The sequence below is a fragment of the Gekko japonicus genome, unplaced genomic scaffold, assembly GCF_001447785.1.
Source record: "Gekko japonicus isolate JY-2015 unplaced genomic scaffold, Gekko_japonicus_V1.1 scaffold133, whole genome shotgun sequence".
NCBI lineage: Eukaryota > Metazoa > Chordata > Lepidosauria > Squamata > Gekkonidae > Gekko > Gekko japonicus.
In genome coordinates this window covers 1014943-1028827 of record NW_015171506.1, presented here as the reverse complement: position 1 = coordinate 1028827, position 13885 = coordinate 1014943, and the positions used below count along the sequence as shown (strand labels likewise).

At 46.1% G+C, this 13885-nt stretch overlaps 1 protein-coding gene across 1 annotated transcript in view; it reads right to left on the bottom strand.

Annotated features, from left to right (window-relative positions):
• SLC28A3 (solute carrier family 28 (concentrative nucleoside transporter), member 3) overlaps window positions 1-13885 on the bottom strand; it is an 84547-nt gene that overhangs the window by 33857 nt on the left and 36805 nt on the right. Inside the window, exon 7 of the mRNA XM_015419267.1 lies at window positions 11276-11353. Within this exon, the coding sequence (XP_015274753.1) occupies window positions 11276-11353 (78 nt within the window). The remainder of the gene's footprint in view (window positions 1-11275; window positions 11354-13885) is intronic.

The following is a 13885-nucleotide window of genomic DNA, read 5'->3' as shown; positions in this document are numbered from 1 at the left end:
CTCATGACCTTAGCCCATATTCTATTATAGAGATTAGGAGGAAGAGTCTAGATTGAATGACAGGCACCCTTTTCTTTCTCCTGCTCTAATAGTTCACCTTTTTTCTGGCACTATGCTTGGGAGGCCTGTATTTCTAGGAGGAGGGCTGTCCTCTGTACTAAGACTCCTATCTCTTTTAGCAGAGAGGACAGTAGCCTATGAAAAAGCTGCCTGTTGCCCTAGACCAGTGAATTCGTTCTCATTTCCTCTCTAAGCCAGGAGAGCTTTTTTTTTAACCTGAAAGTGAAAGTAGCCACCATCACTCTCCTAACAGAGCCCCAAAATGGAGCCCTACCCCACCCACATCAGCTGAATCCGGTGGGGAAGAAGTAGGCTGTCTATTGTTGCTCCCTTTCCCAAAGGCCAGCAATAAGGACTGTAAAATGTCCCTGCTAGAGACCTGACCCATGGACCAGAAGCATTTTATCCTTTTAAAGAACCTCCCATCCAGATCCAGAGGAAAGGAGTAAAGGGCGGGGAAAAGAAAACTGGAGGGGGGTAATCCTCTTTCTCTCTCCCCTTCCACACCTTGCCAGTTCTCAATGGATACAGTCCTACCGTGGTTCAGCCGACCGGGTAGACTGTGCAGGAGACACGTCCCTCCTCGCCACGATCTGGAACAAGGAGGGGGCTCCATTCCAATGCCGAAAGGGAAGGTGACAGAGATTCTGCACCACCCTCGGCCGCCTCTCTTGCCTCTGCTCTCCCCAGGCTCTTCACTGAGCGTCTGTTCCCAAAACCGCTGTACGCCGCCACGGCTGGATGGGGGGGGAGAGCAGTTTACCGCCGCCTTCCCAGCGGGGTTCGAGGCGTTCCTTTCGGCGCCGCGACCGCCTGGGGGCCTCCCAGGACTGCCGGTGCCGGATCCATTGTAATTCGAGGCCTGCAGCTCTCGAATATGTTTTAGGGCTGGAAGGTAAGTACCTTCTACCATTGCCCTTTAGGTCTCCGCTTCTTCTTCTGACCTTCCGGTGTCTTCTGGGATCTTCGTGCTCTTCAGAGCACAGCCAGCACATCCTGCTCAGAAGGCAGGGCCGGTAAGACTGGGGATCAGAGGATAAGCCCCTCCCCTCTGGGATCAAAGTTTGCCGGCCCTGCCTACAAAAGGGGGAGGTGCTGTCCCAGGAGTAAGGAGACAAGGACTGCCCCACTCCTGGACCACCGGAGAATGCAAGGCTGCATTCAGACATCACTTTAAATTGATATTACGAAGACCAAACCTGGGTTTGCTGCCATCATATGCCTGTCTCCCTCTTCACCCCTCACTTCTCACATGAGGAATTCCCTTCAGAAATCAACTCTAGTTAATTGTGACATGGGAATACAGGTTCATAAATTAACTGGAATGCACCCCCACCTCCTGGATTTTAAATCAGAATTTAATCCAAGTGTTAATCCAGGTTCATGTGCACTAGGACTAAAACTGACACCTGAATGCAGCCAAAGAGTACTGGCTGCATCCAACACAGCAACTTGTGTTTAAGGTACTCTTAATCTTCTCCCATGGCATACAATTTGGGAACTGCTGGCCTGATTTGCAATACAATTGCAAAAATAATAATAATACAATGATGGCTTATACTATAAGGTCTGTATTGCACTGACAATTATAAATCAAGGATACTTGCATAGAAGCTTCCCATACAAGAATCTTTCCTATTAATAAAACACATTAATAATGTTCAGTTCCTTTGTGATTCAGGAACAGCCATCTTCCTCAAGAATGCCTTTGTTTATTGAAAAAAAGCAAAGAATTCAAGGACTGTGCAAGAGCAAGAAGGAGCACAGAATGTTCTTCAAATAAAATGCCTTTCGATATGTTTTATTTATTTATTTACTAGGAACAAGGCCTGTTGTGAAAATAAATACAATGAGCTCTAGAAAGTGGCTCTGGGAGAGTGCCAAGGCCTTGGGCACTCAGCATCAATTTGCTGTGGCGACCTCCTCAAACCCCACCCTCTCCAGGCCCCAACCCTTAAATCCCCAGGAATTTCCCAGCCTGGAGTTGGCAACCCCATCCACTTCCCAGCTAACCATCAACCTACCATTATTTGCCCTTCTGACTGCAGCTGACTTCTGCCCTCCCTCCTGGAGATCAGTTGTAATTCTGAGTGATCACCCCTCACCTGGAGATTAACAACAATGGTTCCCCAGGAGAAAATGGCTGGTTCCTCTGGCTCTGCTTCAGGCCAAGCCCAAGAGAGCAGGGAAACTTCCATTCATTCCCCAGTCCATCCAACTGGGGAGTGGCTGAATTTCTGCTGCCTCCCAGGGTTCCCCCACGTCTGTGGCTTGTGGCATGGACAGCCTTGTCAGCACAGGCAGCAGGAGCGTTTCCTAACCTCCTGTAGGACGAAGACTGCCTCCTCCCTGGATGGGCTGGAGTCTGTATTGATGCTGCCCTGCCCCTTGAGACAGTCTCTCTTTCCCCGCACTTTTTGGCCTTGGCAGCTGGGAACTGTAGGCCAGCAGACGAGGAAGCCCCATCCAACCCAGTGAGTGATACCCCTGCAGGCCCCCTTCTGGAACTACAGCTCAATTAAACCTTATGGGGGAACATTTTAAACAAAAAAACCACACAGACGGCAGCCATCTTACAAACACAGCTAACTGCCATTTCGTTACACCTACCAACAGCCACTGAGGCAAAAGTTAAGCCCCACAGGGCGGCTTGTAGGTGGAAACATAGTAAAGAGCAGTTTGGTTTTAAAAGAAAGTGAAATGACATGTTTATGACCATTGAAGGTGTGCTCCCCCCAACATTGCATATCATAATTTGGGATGTTTGGCACATCTTTGGAGAGCACAAAATTCAATACCTTCTATACAGCAGGAATTGTGGGGCAAATGTAAGCTAAGGCAAGATTTTAGCTTTGGTTAAATGAGAACTTTTCAAATACAGCAGAACAGAAAGAGGGTTCCTTCATAAATAAATAGTGAAAAGAAGAAAGAAGGTGGAAAACACCAACTGTCCTGTAGTGTTTTCAATAAATTAATTCCCAGAGAAAAGTTGGTCCCAAAGCCAATGTTGATGAAAATACCTTCAGCCTGAACCATTCTCTCAGATGCTAACACCTGATGCAATAAGCCTGTGTCTGAATTGTACCATTTTAGAATTCGGATGGGGTTTCATATAATGGAACACTTCCTCATGAAAGAAAGAACATCTCTATCCATAGAAAATCCATGTATCAGGAAGACGGCTAGGCTAAAAACTTGTACCCTGACATCCCAGGTTGCTGTGTGAAGGAATTATTTTTTTGTATGGAATTCTCACAACCAGTCTAAAGGAATACCATCCAAACACAGATTTATTGCTTCAGTGAGGCCAGATTTCAAAAGGAATAACAATGGCTCCTAGCCTCGATGTATTCTGGTAAAATGTCACACATGCTCATACTTTCCACCACATTCCAATTCTTCTGACTGAGATAGGACATTTATACATCCCATACAGGGAAAAGCTTTATGAGAGCAGTGATTTCCACAAGCTTAATTTTCGCTGAAAATCTGCAGTAACCATGAATCACCAGTACCTGTATTAAAAGTTCAGACAAGGTAAGAGAGAAAAATCTAAATGTACTTTTTTTTCTATGGCTAAAACCCATGCTTTCTGAGTCTGCGTCCTTGGTGGGGACATGAAGAGTTAAGGAGCTCAGTCACAATTTTTATACAAACTAAACCTATGGCAGCTATGCTATTATCCAATAAAATGTTCTACAGAAACTATGCTGGCACCACTTGTAAATACCCACAGGTTGCTGGAGGGAAACCTGGAATTTGCTTCAGTATAAAAGCTGCTTGATGAATATGCTTTATGATCAGTGCTTACAGACTTTCCAGAGAGCATGCTGTGAGAAATGGAGGGAGAAATCTTTGTCCATTATCTCATAAAGCACAGAGAGCAGGCTGAATGCATTCTTATCAGCTCCCAAGAAACCGCATGTTCTTTCCCACTGATGACCTGTGGTTACAGACCAGAATTTTGCAGATGGGTGGCTCATAATAATAATAACCTCATATCCCACGCTTTTAGAAGGGACAATGAGGATTCTTGTTTGTTTTTATGCGGTTCCTCCTGTCCAAACTTGTGATTATGACTGAAATAGTTTGAAACACAGTTGCCCTTTTTATGGCAGATCTGCTGAAACAGATCTGCTCCTGATGAAGTATTCAATGATCCTTGCAATGTCTCTACAGATTTGTTAAGAACATTTGCAGAGAAATGAAGTCTCCTTTAATGAAGCTGGAAATAAGGGCTTTTCCCCAACAGACAATAGGTCCATGCTTTATTAGCCCCGTTACATAGCCATTGCATTTAATAGAGTTCCCGGCGACTCCACTGAACGCTGGGGGCTGTTTTGCCACCCCGGAGGAGACTGGGGCAGAACAGTCACCACGACGCAATGCGTCGTGACATGGGTGGGGGGGGCAGAGTCGGCCCTGTTAAACTGTCGGGCTCTGCTCTCGCCCAGACAGTTGGAACTCGTGCTCGGTAGCTGTAGCAGCTCTGAGCACATCAGGGAGCTTTCCAAGGTCTTGCCTACCTTTCAGGCGATAGCGAGGCACGGCTGATCTAATTATAAAAAAACCCCGAAAACAAAACCGAGTGGCGGTGAGGCAGCGAAGTCTGGGGAAGGGGACTGGAGCGGCGAGGATCCAGCGGCTTGATTTTCGGGGCCGCACCTGCATCTTGTGACTGTAGGGCACCCCTTGCTGGTCTCCTTCCAGGGCCACGTCTACGGCCTGATTTACATGGCTGCACCATGGCCGGTTCTCCGAGCTGCATCAGAGCTGCAGCTCTCAGGGTGTTTTATATATATATATATATATGAGGACAAAAAACCCCATCTGTCTATCCCAAACAACTTTCATGTCAGCAAACTTTTGCACATTTGAACCATCTGAAACATTTTGTTTCCATATGCAACACTGTCTGTTATAAGACCTACCGCACCATAGGACTAGGGTCACCAGGGGTATAAGAGATGACTTCCTTGTATGGAAAGAATTTTTGGATTCATACAATGGGGTGTCTTTGGAGGGAGGACCTCCTGGTCAAAGCCAAGCTGCATCTTACATCTGATGTGGCAGGCTCCTCCGGCTTTGGAGTCTATTTCCGTGTGCTGAGGACTGGCCTGGGGAATGGTTTCTGGCAGGGTGGGTCAAAGACCTCACCTTCCTGAAATTTTTTCCAATTGTCATGTCAGTGTGGAGTTGGTCTTCTGAGCTTGCCAACCATACAGTCCACTTCTGGTGCAACAATCTGTCCACAGTACATGATTAATTCATTGACGTCCAAGTCTCCTAGGGTCATGGCCCTGGTCGGAGCCTTCACACTCTGGTTCAGATGCCGGTAGAGGTGTGGCAGATTGGCAGGCTGAGGCCGTCAGGGCCATGCAGGCCTTATGCCAGTATTTAGCCATGTGGGCTGAGGGTGAAGGCTACAAGATGCTACAAGGGATACGTGCAGGATTGCGAAGTCTAATGTTATGTTTAAGTTATTAATGGGGTTCTTCTTTCAGGTGCTGCACCCTGGTGTTGCAAGTGGAGGCGGACCTTGCGATGATAAGAGCAAGGTGGCCTGGAGTGCAGATAGTCTGGTTGGCTATTCTGCCTCGCCATGAAGGGCAACGCCCTGGTGTTACAAGCGGAGGCTGACCTTGTGATGATAAGAGCAAGGTGGCCCAGAGTGCAGATAGTCGGGTCGGCTATTCTGCCCCACCAGGTATGGTGCAATTTGGGAAACCCCCACTAGGCGTAAAGCCAACCGCCAGATGAGGAAGGTCATGGAGGGTGGTTTAGGGCAATTATTGTCGCACCCCAATGTATGGGTCGAGTTCCAGGATCTGTACAGGGCTGATGGGGTGCATCTATCACACTAGGGCAATGAGTTAGTTTAGGTTATTTTATATTAGGTCAGCCTTGGGCTATTAGTGGGGAGCAAAGGTCAAAGCAGAGGCTTGGCCTTGGCAGTGGCAGGTTTATGTGGGCAAGAAACCAGAACCGGTGAGCACCTTACGGCATTTTCCCGTTAGGGAACAGGGGGTCATCAGGAACTGCCTTCGGATTTTAGGGTCCAGGGTGGGGAATAGTGATCACCTCTGGGAACCTCTTAGGGTAAGGCTCCTCTCTGCAATTTGTAAGGCTTCAGGGGTAGGCGCTCCTAGGTGGCAACCAGTTTTGCTGGGCTGCTGGTCGCGAGCCAGATCGCTGGCTCAAGACCGGAGCTGGGTGACCTGCCCGTGAAAAGGGCAAGGAGGTTGGTCAGGGGAGTGACACCTGCCTTGCCTTTTCTGTGCTCACTTAGTTGGTCCCTTGCCGCAATGTTATGTTAAATAGTTAATAAAGTGGCCCTTGTTTACTTCCAAACTGTTGTCTGTCTCGTTATTTCAACTGGGGGGGCAATGGAGCTCCTGGCCTCCCAGCGATGCTGCTGGATGCCGGGGGCTGTTTTGCCACCCCGGAGGAGACTGGGGCAGCAACAGTCACTACGATGCAGCACGTCGTGACATGGGCGGGGGGTGGAGCCGGCCCTGTTAAACTGCCGGGCTCCGCTCCTGCCCAGAAAGTTGGAACTCGTGCTTGCCCACCCTCCTGCTCTGTTCTTAGTGTAGGCTGTTGCTGGCCGCCTATTGAGGCCAGGTAGGAATTTTTCACCTCTAACCAGGATTGGCTGAAAGGGTGGAGGTGTTTTTGCCTACCTTGCACTGACAGCAGTGGATTGAATAGCTGGTTGTGGTGGTCGCAGGGGTCATCTCCTGCAGGAGCGCACAGGAGCGGAGCTCCAGCAGTAAGAAGCCCAGGGGGCGGGCACATGCAACAAGCCCCACCCCCAGCTTCCAGCAGCCCTCAGTCGGGCCATGAGGAGCAAGAAGCAGCCAGGTAAGTTGCAGAGGCCCCCTCCTGCCCGCCTTCAGTTACAAGTTCTCCCTCCTCTGTGAGGACAGATCTGCACATTCCCCCCCCCCAATAGCTAGCAATCCAAAACAGTCCAGTGGAGCCTGAGTGGTGGGTGTTGCCTTCTGACACACGTCCGGTGATGTCAGGGGATGTGGCATATACAAATAAATTATGCTAATAAGTTATGCTAATGAGCTCTTGCACCTCTTTTTCTACAAAATTACCCCTGGGTGGTCGACATATAAATTGGTTGGTCACTTAGCTGGTTTGCGTGAGCAAGAAATCGGAACTGGTGAGCACCTTACGGCATTTTCCCGTTAGGGAACGGGGTCATCAGGAACTGCCTTCGGATTTTAGGGTCCAGGGTGGGGAATGGTGATCACCTCTGGGAACCTCTTAGGGTAAGGCTCCTCTCTGCAAGTTGTAAGGCTTCAGGGGTAGGCGCTCCTAGATGGCAACCAGTTTTTCTGGGATGCTGGTCGTGAGCCAGATCGCTGGCTCAAGACCGGAGCTAGGTGACCCGCCCGTGAGAAGGGCAAGGAGGTTGGTCAGGGGAGTGACACCTGCCTTGCCTATTCCGTGCTTGCTTAGTTGGTCCCTTGCCGCAATGTTATGTTAAATAGTGAATAAAGTGGCCCTTGTTTACTTCCAAACTGTTGTCTGTCTCGTTATTCTGACTGGGGGGGGGCAATTAAATGATATCCTTAGTCATTATTAATGGCACTTCTTCCCACAAACTTCACTGAGGTGCATTCCCATGCCACTCATATGTGTATGCATGTGTATGAGTGAATGACATGCCAACACAGGCAGAGTCAATTGCATGGGGTTTTCCCAACCTCTTATTGTCTAGTTGGGAAGGAGAGACAGCTCACATCGGAAATATCCAAACAAACACCCCACCCGCATGGTTGCAGCATTTCCATTGTGCTTGGCAACATTTGTGATTACACCATGAGGAAGTGGGAGAGGCATCAGTGCCTTTAACTTCTGCATTCAAGAGAAGCAGATGTCCTAGCATGTTGTGACAGAAGAAACCATGTCTGCTCACCTACCATAATGCTGTCAGATACAAGCACCAAATCCTATGGCAGAGACAACAGAAAGCCCTGTTTCAGAGGGAAGATATGTTGGGGTGGATTGAAAGCACATTTTGCATCCAAGGGAGTGGGTGGAATTTTGGCCTGTTCCTTCTCCCACATTGTATTAATACTGTTCCTAAGGGCTCCCTGACCCCTGTGAGCACTGTTGGGAGGGGGCACAGGAAACTGCTGTGGGAAAGTTCCATTCTGAAAGCACAGCTCCACTTGTGGTACTTTAGATTCAACCTTTAACCAGAAAAATAAATTATGTACTATGGGGTATGAGCTAGACGGAAAGATGTTTCAGCTGCTGGACAGAAGGTAGGGAACCTAGTTTTTTTTGTTGATTATTGAACAGTTTATGCATACAGTGAGAACAAACAATAAGAGCATGCTGCCTAATCTCCCCAACCTGACTGTAGTATGAATGGGAATATAAAGATTTTCATATATAGGTTTTTTCCTTCTTGATTGTTCATGTTCATATTTCTCTGGTTTTTATAGATTTGTTCTTTAAGTAATATTTTATTAGGATGTTAGAAAGGCCTGTTATATAGAAGGCTTTCCTCTTGTAGGTCTGATATTGTTAGCAGACAACATAATAGGTACAAGGTTCATGATTCTGTAGTTCTTAGGGCAAACCTTTCAATGTCTGGGTCAGATAAGATTTTAGTCTGATATGAAGAATCCTTGTCCATTATAATTTAGGTTAGGTTAAGGAAACAGTTTGACATAGATATATGTTTCTTTACATCTGGACAATCAGAGGATTATTACTCAAATTACCACTGTCTTTTGTAACCAATTATGCTGTTTGAATATTGTTTTCTTGATGATGTCAGTCCATGTATAAAATATCATGTATTTCCTGAATATGTTCAGAATATGCTCAAGAAGAAGATGAAGAAGAAAAAGAAGAAAGTTGTCAATTTTTGGTTAACTATTTGGTCTAATTGTTTTCCTATTAATTGAGGCATTTTTCCTGAATATGTTGAGAAGAAAGCAGTCAATTTTGATGGGTCCTTTGGCCTAACTGTTTTCCGTATTTCATTACAATAAAATACAAGAACTTCCTCCTCATTTGACTTCATTTTTGACATGGAATCTAATGTGTACAACATGACTTTGAGTCAATCAGTCACACATCAGCTGAGAACTCCTTTCTCAAGCATGTGGGTCCCTGATTCAGACTGGGACCATGACCTACGGGGAGAAGGAGCTTCAGCCTCCCCCATGCTCTTTTCCCAGCCTGAAATGGCCGGCAAGATGCTGTTTGTCCCAGTGCACATGTAGACACACAGCTCCCAACAGTCCCCAATAACCATCTGTTGGGAAACCAGTGTGTCTTTGTGAAGGGAAGTGGGAGACTGAAGCCTCTCCTGTCTGCATGCCACAGTTCCAGTTGAACTAAGGGCCCCAAGTGCTTGGGAAATTAGTTCCCAGAAGACAACTTGCAGCAGACATATGACTGACTGATTCACAGTCAGGTTGAGGCACCTGGTGCAATGCGTAAAACTCTTAACTTTTAGTTTGGCCAGCACTGAAAACACCTTAGAATATTTCAGTTGTATATATTCACACACACAGAATTATATACATCTATATAGTTATTTTGGGGGAAGGTGGCATGGTATAGCTTGATCTCATCAGATCTTGGAAGCTAAGCTGGGTTGGTGCTTGGATGGGGACAACCAAAGATGACTCTGCCGAAGAAGGCAATGGCAAACCACCTCTGCTTCTCATTTGCCTTGAAAGTCGCTTGCTGGAGTCACCATAAGACAGTTGCGTCCTGACAGCACATACAGTTTGAAGTTATAGCTAGAATGCACCTTTTGAAAAAGAGCCCTGTTTAATAAAGGATCCACCCAATCTAGCATCCCATCTATTGTTGCTGTTGAATCGACAACTTCCCAGTTTATAGCTCAGGGCTTTTCTGCATGCTGCACTTAACTCCTGATTTTCTTGTCAGTTGATTCACAAGCACTGGAATTGGTTTGATCAGGGTTCTTCTGCCCATACATGTTTTCACCCTGATGGAGTCAGTTTATTTTCTACTGCACATGCCTTAAATAATAAGGATTTTCAATTGGCATTGCTATTATCATTGTGGCATCACAGCACACCCCTCCTTTTTATCTTTGTGCTTGTTTATATCAATATACTGTTGTAATGATAGGTTAAGCAGGTTCTCTGAATTCCCAGCTTTCTTTCTTTCTTCTTCTTCTTCTTTTTTACACAGTAAGTCTCTAGCACTTCCCCTTGCAGAGATATAAGGAAAAAAAATACTATAAACTAGTAAACATCTCACATTCAAATCTTGGATTCAAAAAAGTATGGGGCATTGCAAAACCATCAAAACTGGCAGAACTTGTTCAGCTGAGATACAGTTGTACTAAAAAGCATATTTTTCTGATAGCTGGAAGTCTTTTTAATCTTGGAGGCAGGAATTATATATGGTATTAAACTTGTACAATTGTGCCTCATTTTTACAGTTAATGGAAATGAGTAAATAGTCAAGACTGAGCTTTAATTATGTAATTATTATATCTGCAAACTTTGAATTTATAACATTGTAATGACTATAGTTTCTGTTGAGGTTGAGTGATTTAACATTGTATTGTACTTTTCTTTTTGGAATAAAACGGGCTAGAGCCTTATTTTGTTTAAAAATCTAGGAATCGAGAGAACCTGCTTAAACTATCATGGCAGCACTATATCAATATATCAATATTTTAGGGCCTTTAAAAATAATCAAAAATGAAATCTCTCATATTTAGGGGGAAGGAGAGGGAATGGTCTGATGACGATGACAGTCCAATTAGCAAAAAGTGTGCTGGAGGTGGGTAGGAGTGGCCAGGACAAAGAAAACCAACAGAAACATTATGTAAGAGGAAAAAGCTGACTCAAAATTGGCTTCCAGAAAAAGATCAGGGTAAAAGCGGTCTCAAAAGAACTGGGGAAAAACTGGAAGGGGAGAGGAACAAAACAAAAACAAAGGCACAAAAATGCATGTGGAACTTGGGATAAAAGGAAGCAGTATAGTTCCAGAACCGACAGGGGAAAAAACCCAAGTGGTAAAGCCCTCATTCTCTTGGCCACTATGCTACACCAGCTGACAGTTCTGCCCTCTCATGATTTTGTCTTTTAAAGCTATCTTAGTTAGTGGCCATCATTATATCATGATGGCAGCCACATCACCTTGCCTGTCTTTGTACAATTGACTACAGAACAGAGATAAAGTGGTCATTTACCTTGAAGGCAAAGAAGTGATCAGTATATTTTTCACCAAACACGAACATAGCACCAGCATCTGTGTATTCCAAGAAAGTCTTAAAAGAAAAAGAAAGAGTAGAATTGTTAAAATTGTACTGACAGTAAAGCCTTCCCAGACACTGGCATGCTAGATGTTTTTATCACACCTAGTTTACTTGAAGTCACTGGATGTACTTCAAAGGTATGCCTCAAAAGCTGGTCCACTGAGAACAATTAGTAGGATTAGGTACAGGCAGGGAAATCAGTAGATTACACAAAATATTTGATTAAGTGATTAATATTTAATTAATTTATTTAATATTTGATTAACTGATTATTTAAAAACAGAGGGTGTGCCAAAGCCCTTTGTAATACCTTTGAAGGGGAGGGGCTATAGCTCAATCCCCAGCATCTCCAGTTAAAGGATCAGGTATTAGGTTGTGTGAAAGACTCTGGAGAGCCACTGCCAGTCTAAGTAGATAATACTGATGGATCAATTGTCTGATTCATTATAAGGCAGCTTCATGTGTGCCACAGAGACCCATGGGTCGTCCTTTCTTTTTGTACCAGGAAGTGCAGCTCACAAGACGTGTATGAGTGCACCATTTCTAACCTGCCTGAGAGAGGGGTCAGGCATAGGAAAGTGGGGCAGGAGTTGAATGCTGCTTGCAGACTGCCAGTTGACCATCCCAGAAGCACCCCGCTGGCCTCTCAGAGGCGGCGGGCAGGAGCGGCTCCATCTTGAAGGGAGCGCAGAGCTGTGAAGTGGCACGGGACAGCAGAGGAGACGGCTCCATGCTTATGAGTAGCCCCCAGTGCGGCAACTTGTTCCACAGCTGTGGTGATGCCACCCGGCCGGGATCAATGCAAGGGGCACCAGCAGCAGCAGCGAGAGTGCGGGGCTGTCCTTCCATCCCCAAACGCCAGGGGTGTGGCTTCCAGAAGGGATTGCTTCCCCCTGACTTTCTGCCGGGGGGGGCTGTCCCAGGGCCCCCAGGCAGGCAGGCAGGCAGGAGCCGTGGCTTCTTACTGTGCCTCCTTGACCCACGCTGGCATTGTGACTCCCCCTGGCCCATTGGCGGCCAGTCCCACGGGAGCTTGCTGGCGCGGACTGCCAGCTGGGGCACCAACGGCACACGGGCGAACTCCCCTCTCCGACAGCCACTGCAGGCTGGGTGAATTCTGTGCTCCAAGGTGCAACCCCCTGCAACCCCCTGGAAGCGACCCCCCTGGCCCCTCAACCATGTCCCGGCCCCCTGCTTCCCCCATGGCCCTGGGCATTGTGGTGCATGCTTTGGGTGGGCTGAAGCCCGGGGGAGTCTGCCGCGAGAGCCCGTCCCTTGCACAGGGATGTCAGGCTCGGGTGTCAGGCCTGTGTGGCCTCTTACGTGGGAGTAGTGCCATTTCATTTAAGGCTGCTTGTGAGGGGGGGGGTGCCACAAGCTAGCCTTACCTAGTGCGCAAATAAACCTTGGGCTGACCCTGCCTGCAGTACTATATTTGCGTATGGCTAGTGACCAAGGTTAAAGGGATTATGAAGAAAAACACCTCAGAGAGTTAAAAATGGGATGGGAGTAGAGGGAAGACATTTCCCTCTCTTTGGTATCCCACAAAGGAAATAAAAGTGACTTCACCTGATTGATTTACTGTCTTTCATCATAGTGGTGTCCAGACTGCTTCCTCATTCCCTAGCCAAGATTCACAGTAGAAAGCACTGTGTCAGGTGCAAAGGCTGGTATACGTGACTGTGAAGTAATCTTCGTTTTACTCATTTAAAAACCTTAAGAGCCTCTATTCTTCTGACTTTTGCAATATCAGAACTACTGCTACAGCTTCAGAAAAAACATATAGCAAAAGTGATGTCAGTTATTGGGAAAGGCATTGTTGATCTAGTGAAGCCCACCATTATATATTTTCTGGGGAGAAAATATATAATTTGCAGCTGCTGTGAAACTAGGTCCCACAAATCTGGGTTCAGCTGGAAATGCAATTTAGGACAGGATCTGCTTTGCTATGTTATTAACTGGCTTGGATAAGTTGAAAAGATCTTCCTGAGAGTCAAGGCAAAGTGTCACATCCTCCGGAAGGGGCACAAAATACACGAGCTGTGGCTGGAGAAATCCAACATACAGAAAAAATGGGGATGGAATCTTTTTATTTAGAAAGGAGAAGGAAAGGAAACAATTTGGTGAGAATGCCATGGAGGGTTACTTAATAGAAAATAGAGACTGGGCTACCTTTTCAGCCAAGGTGAAAGGGAAAGTGTATTCTGGTAACTTAAAATGTATTTACTTACCTTTTTTCTATTAGATTTTTAGATTTAGGGGAACCAAAATATTTTTACTTTGATCAAAATGCTGTATTTTGTATTCTTTTAAGATGGGTATCTGTCTTAGTCTGTCTGTAGCAGTAGAAAAGAGCAAGAGTCCAGTAGCACTTTAAAGACTAACAAAATATGTGGCAGGGTATGAGCTTTCGTGAGTCACTGCTCACTTCTTCAGATACAGCTAGAATGGGAGTCCATCTGTCCTATTTATTGGAAAGTGGAGTGATTTCAGATGCCTAATGACATTAGCATGCAAATGACAATAGCAGGTGAATGACAACAG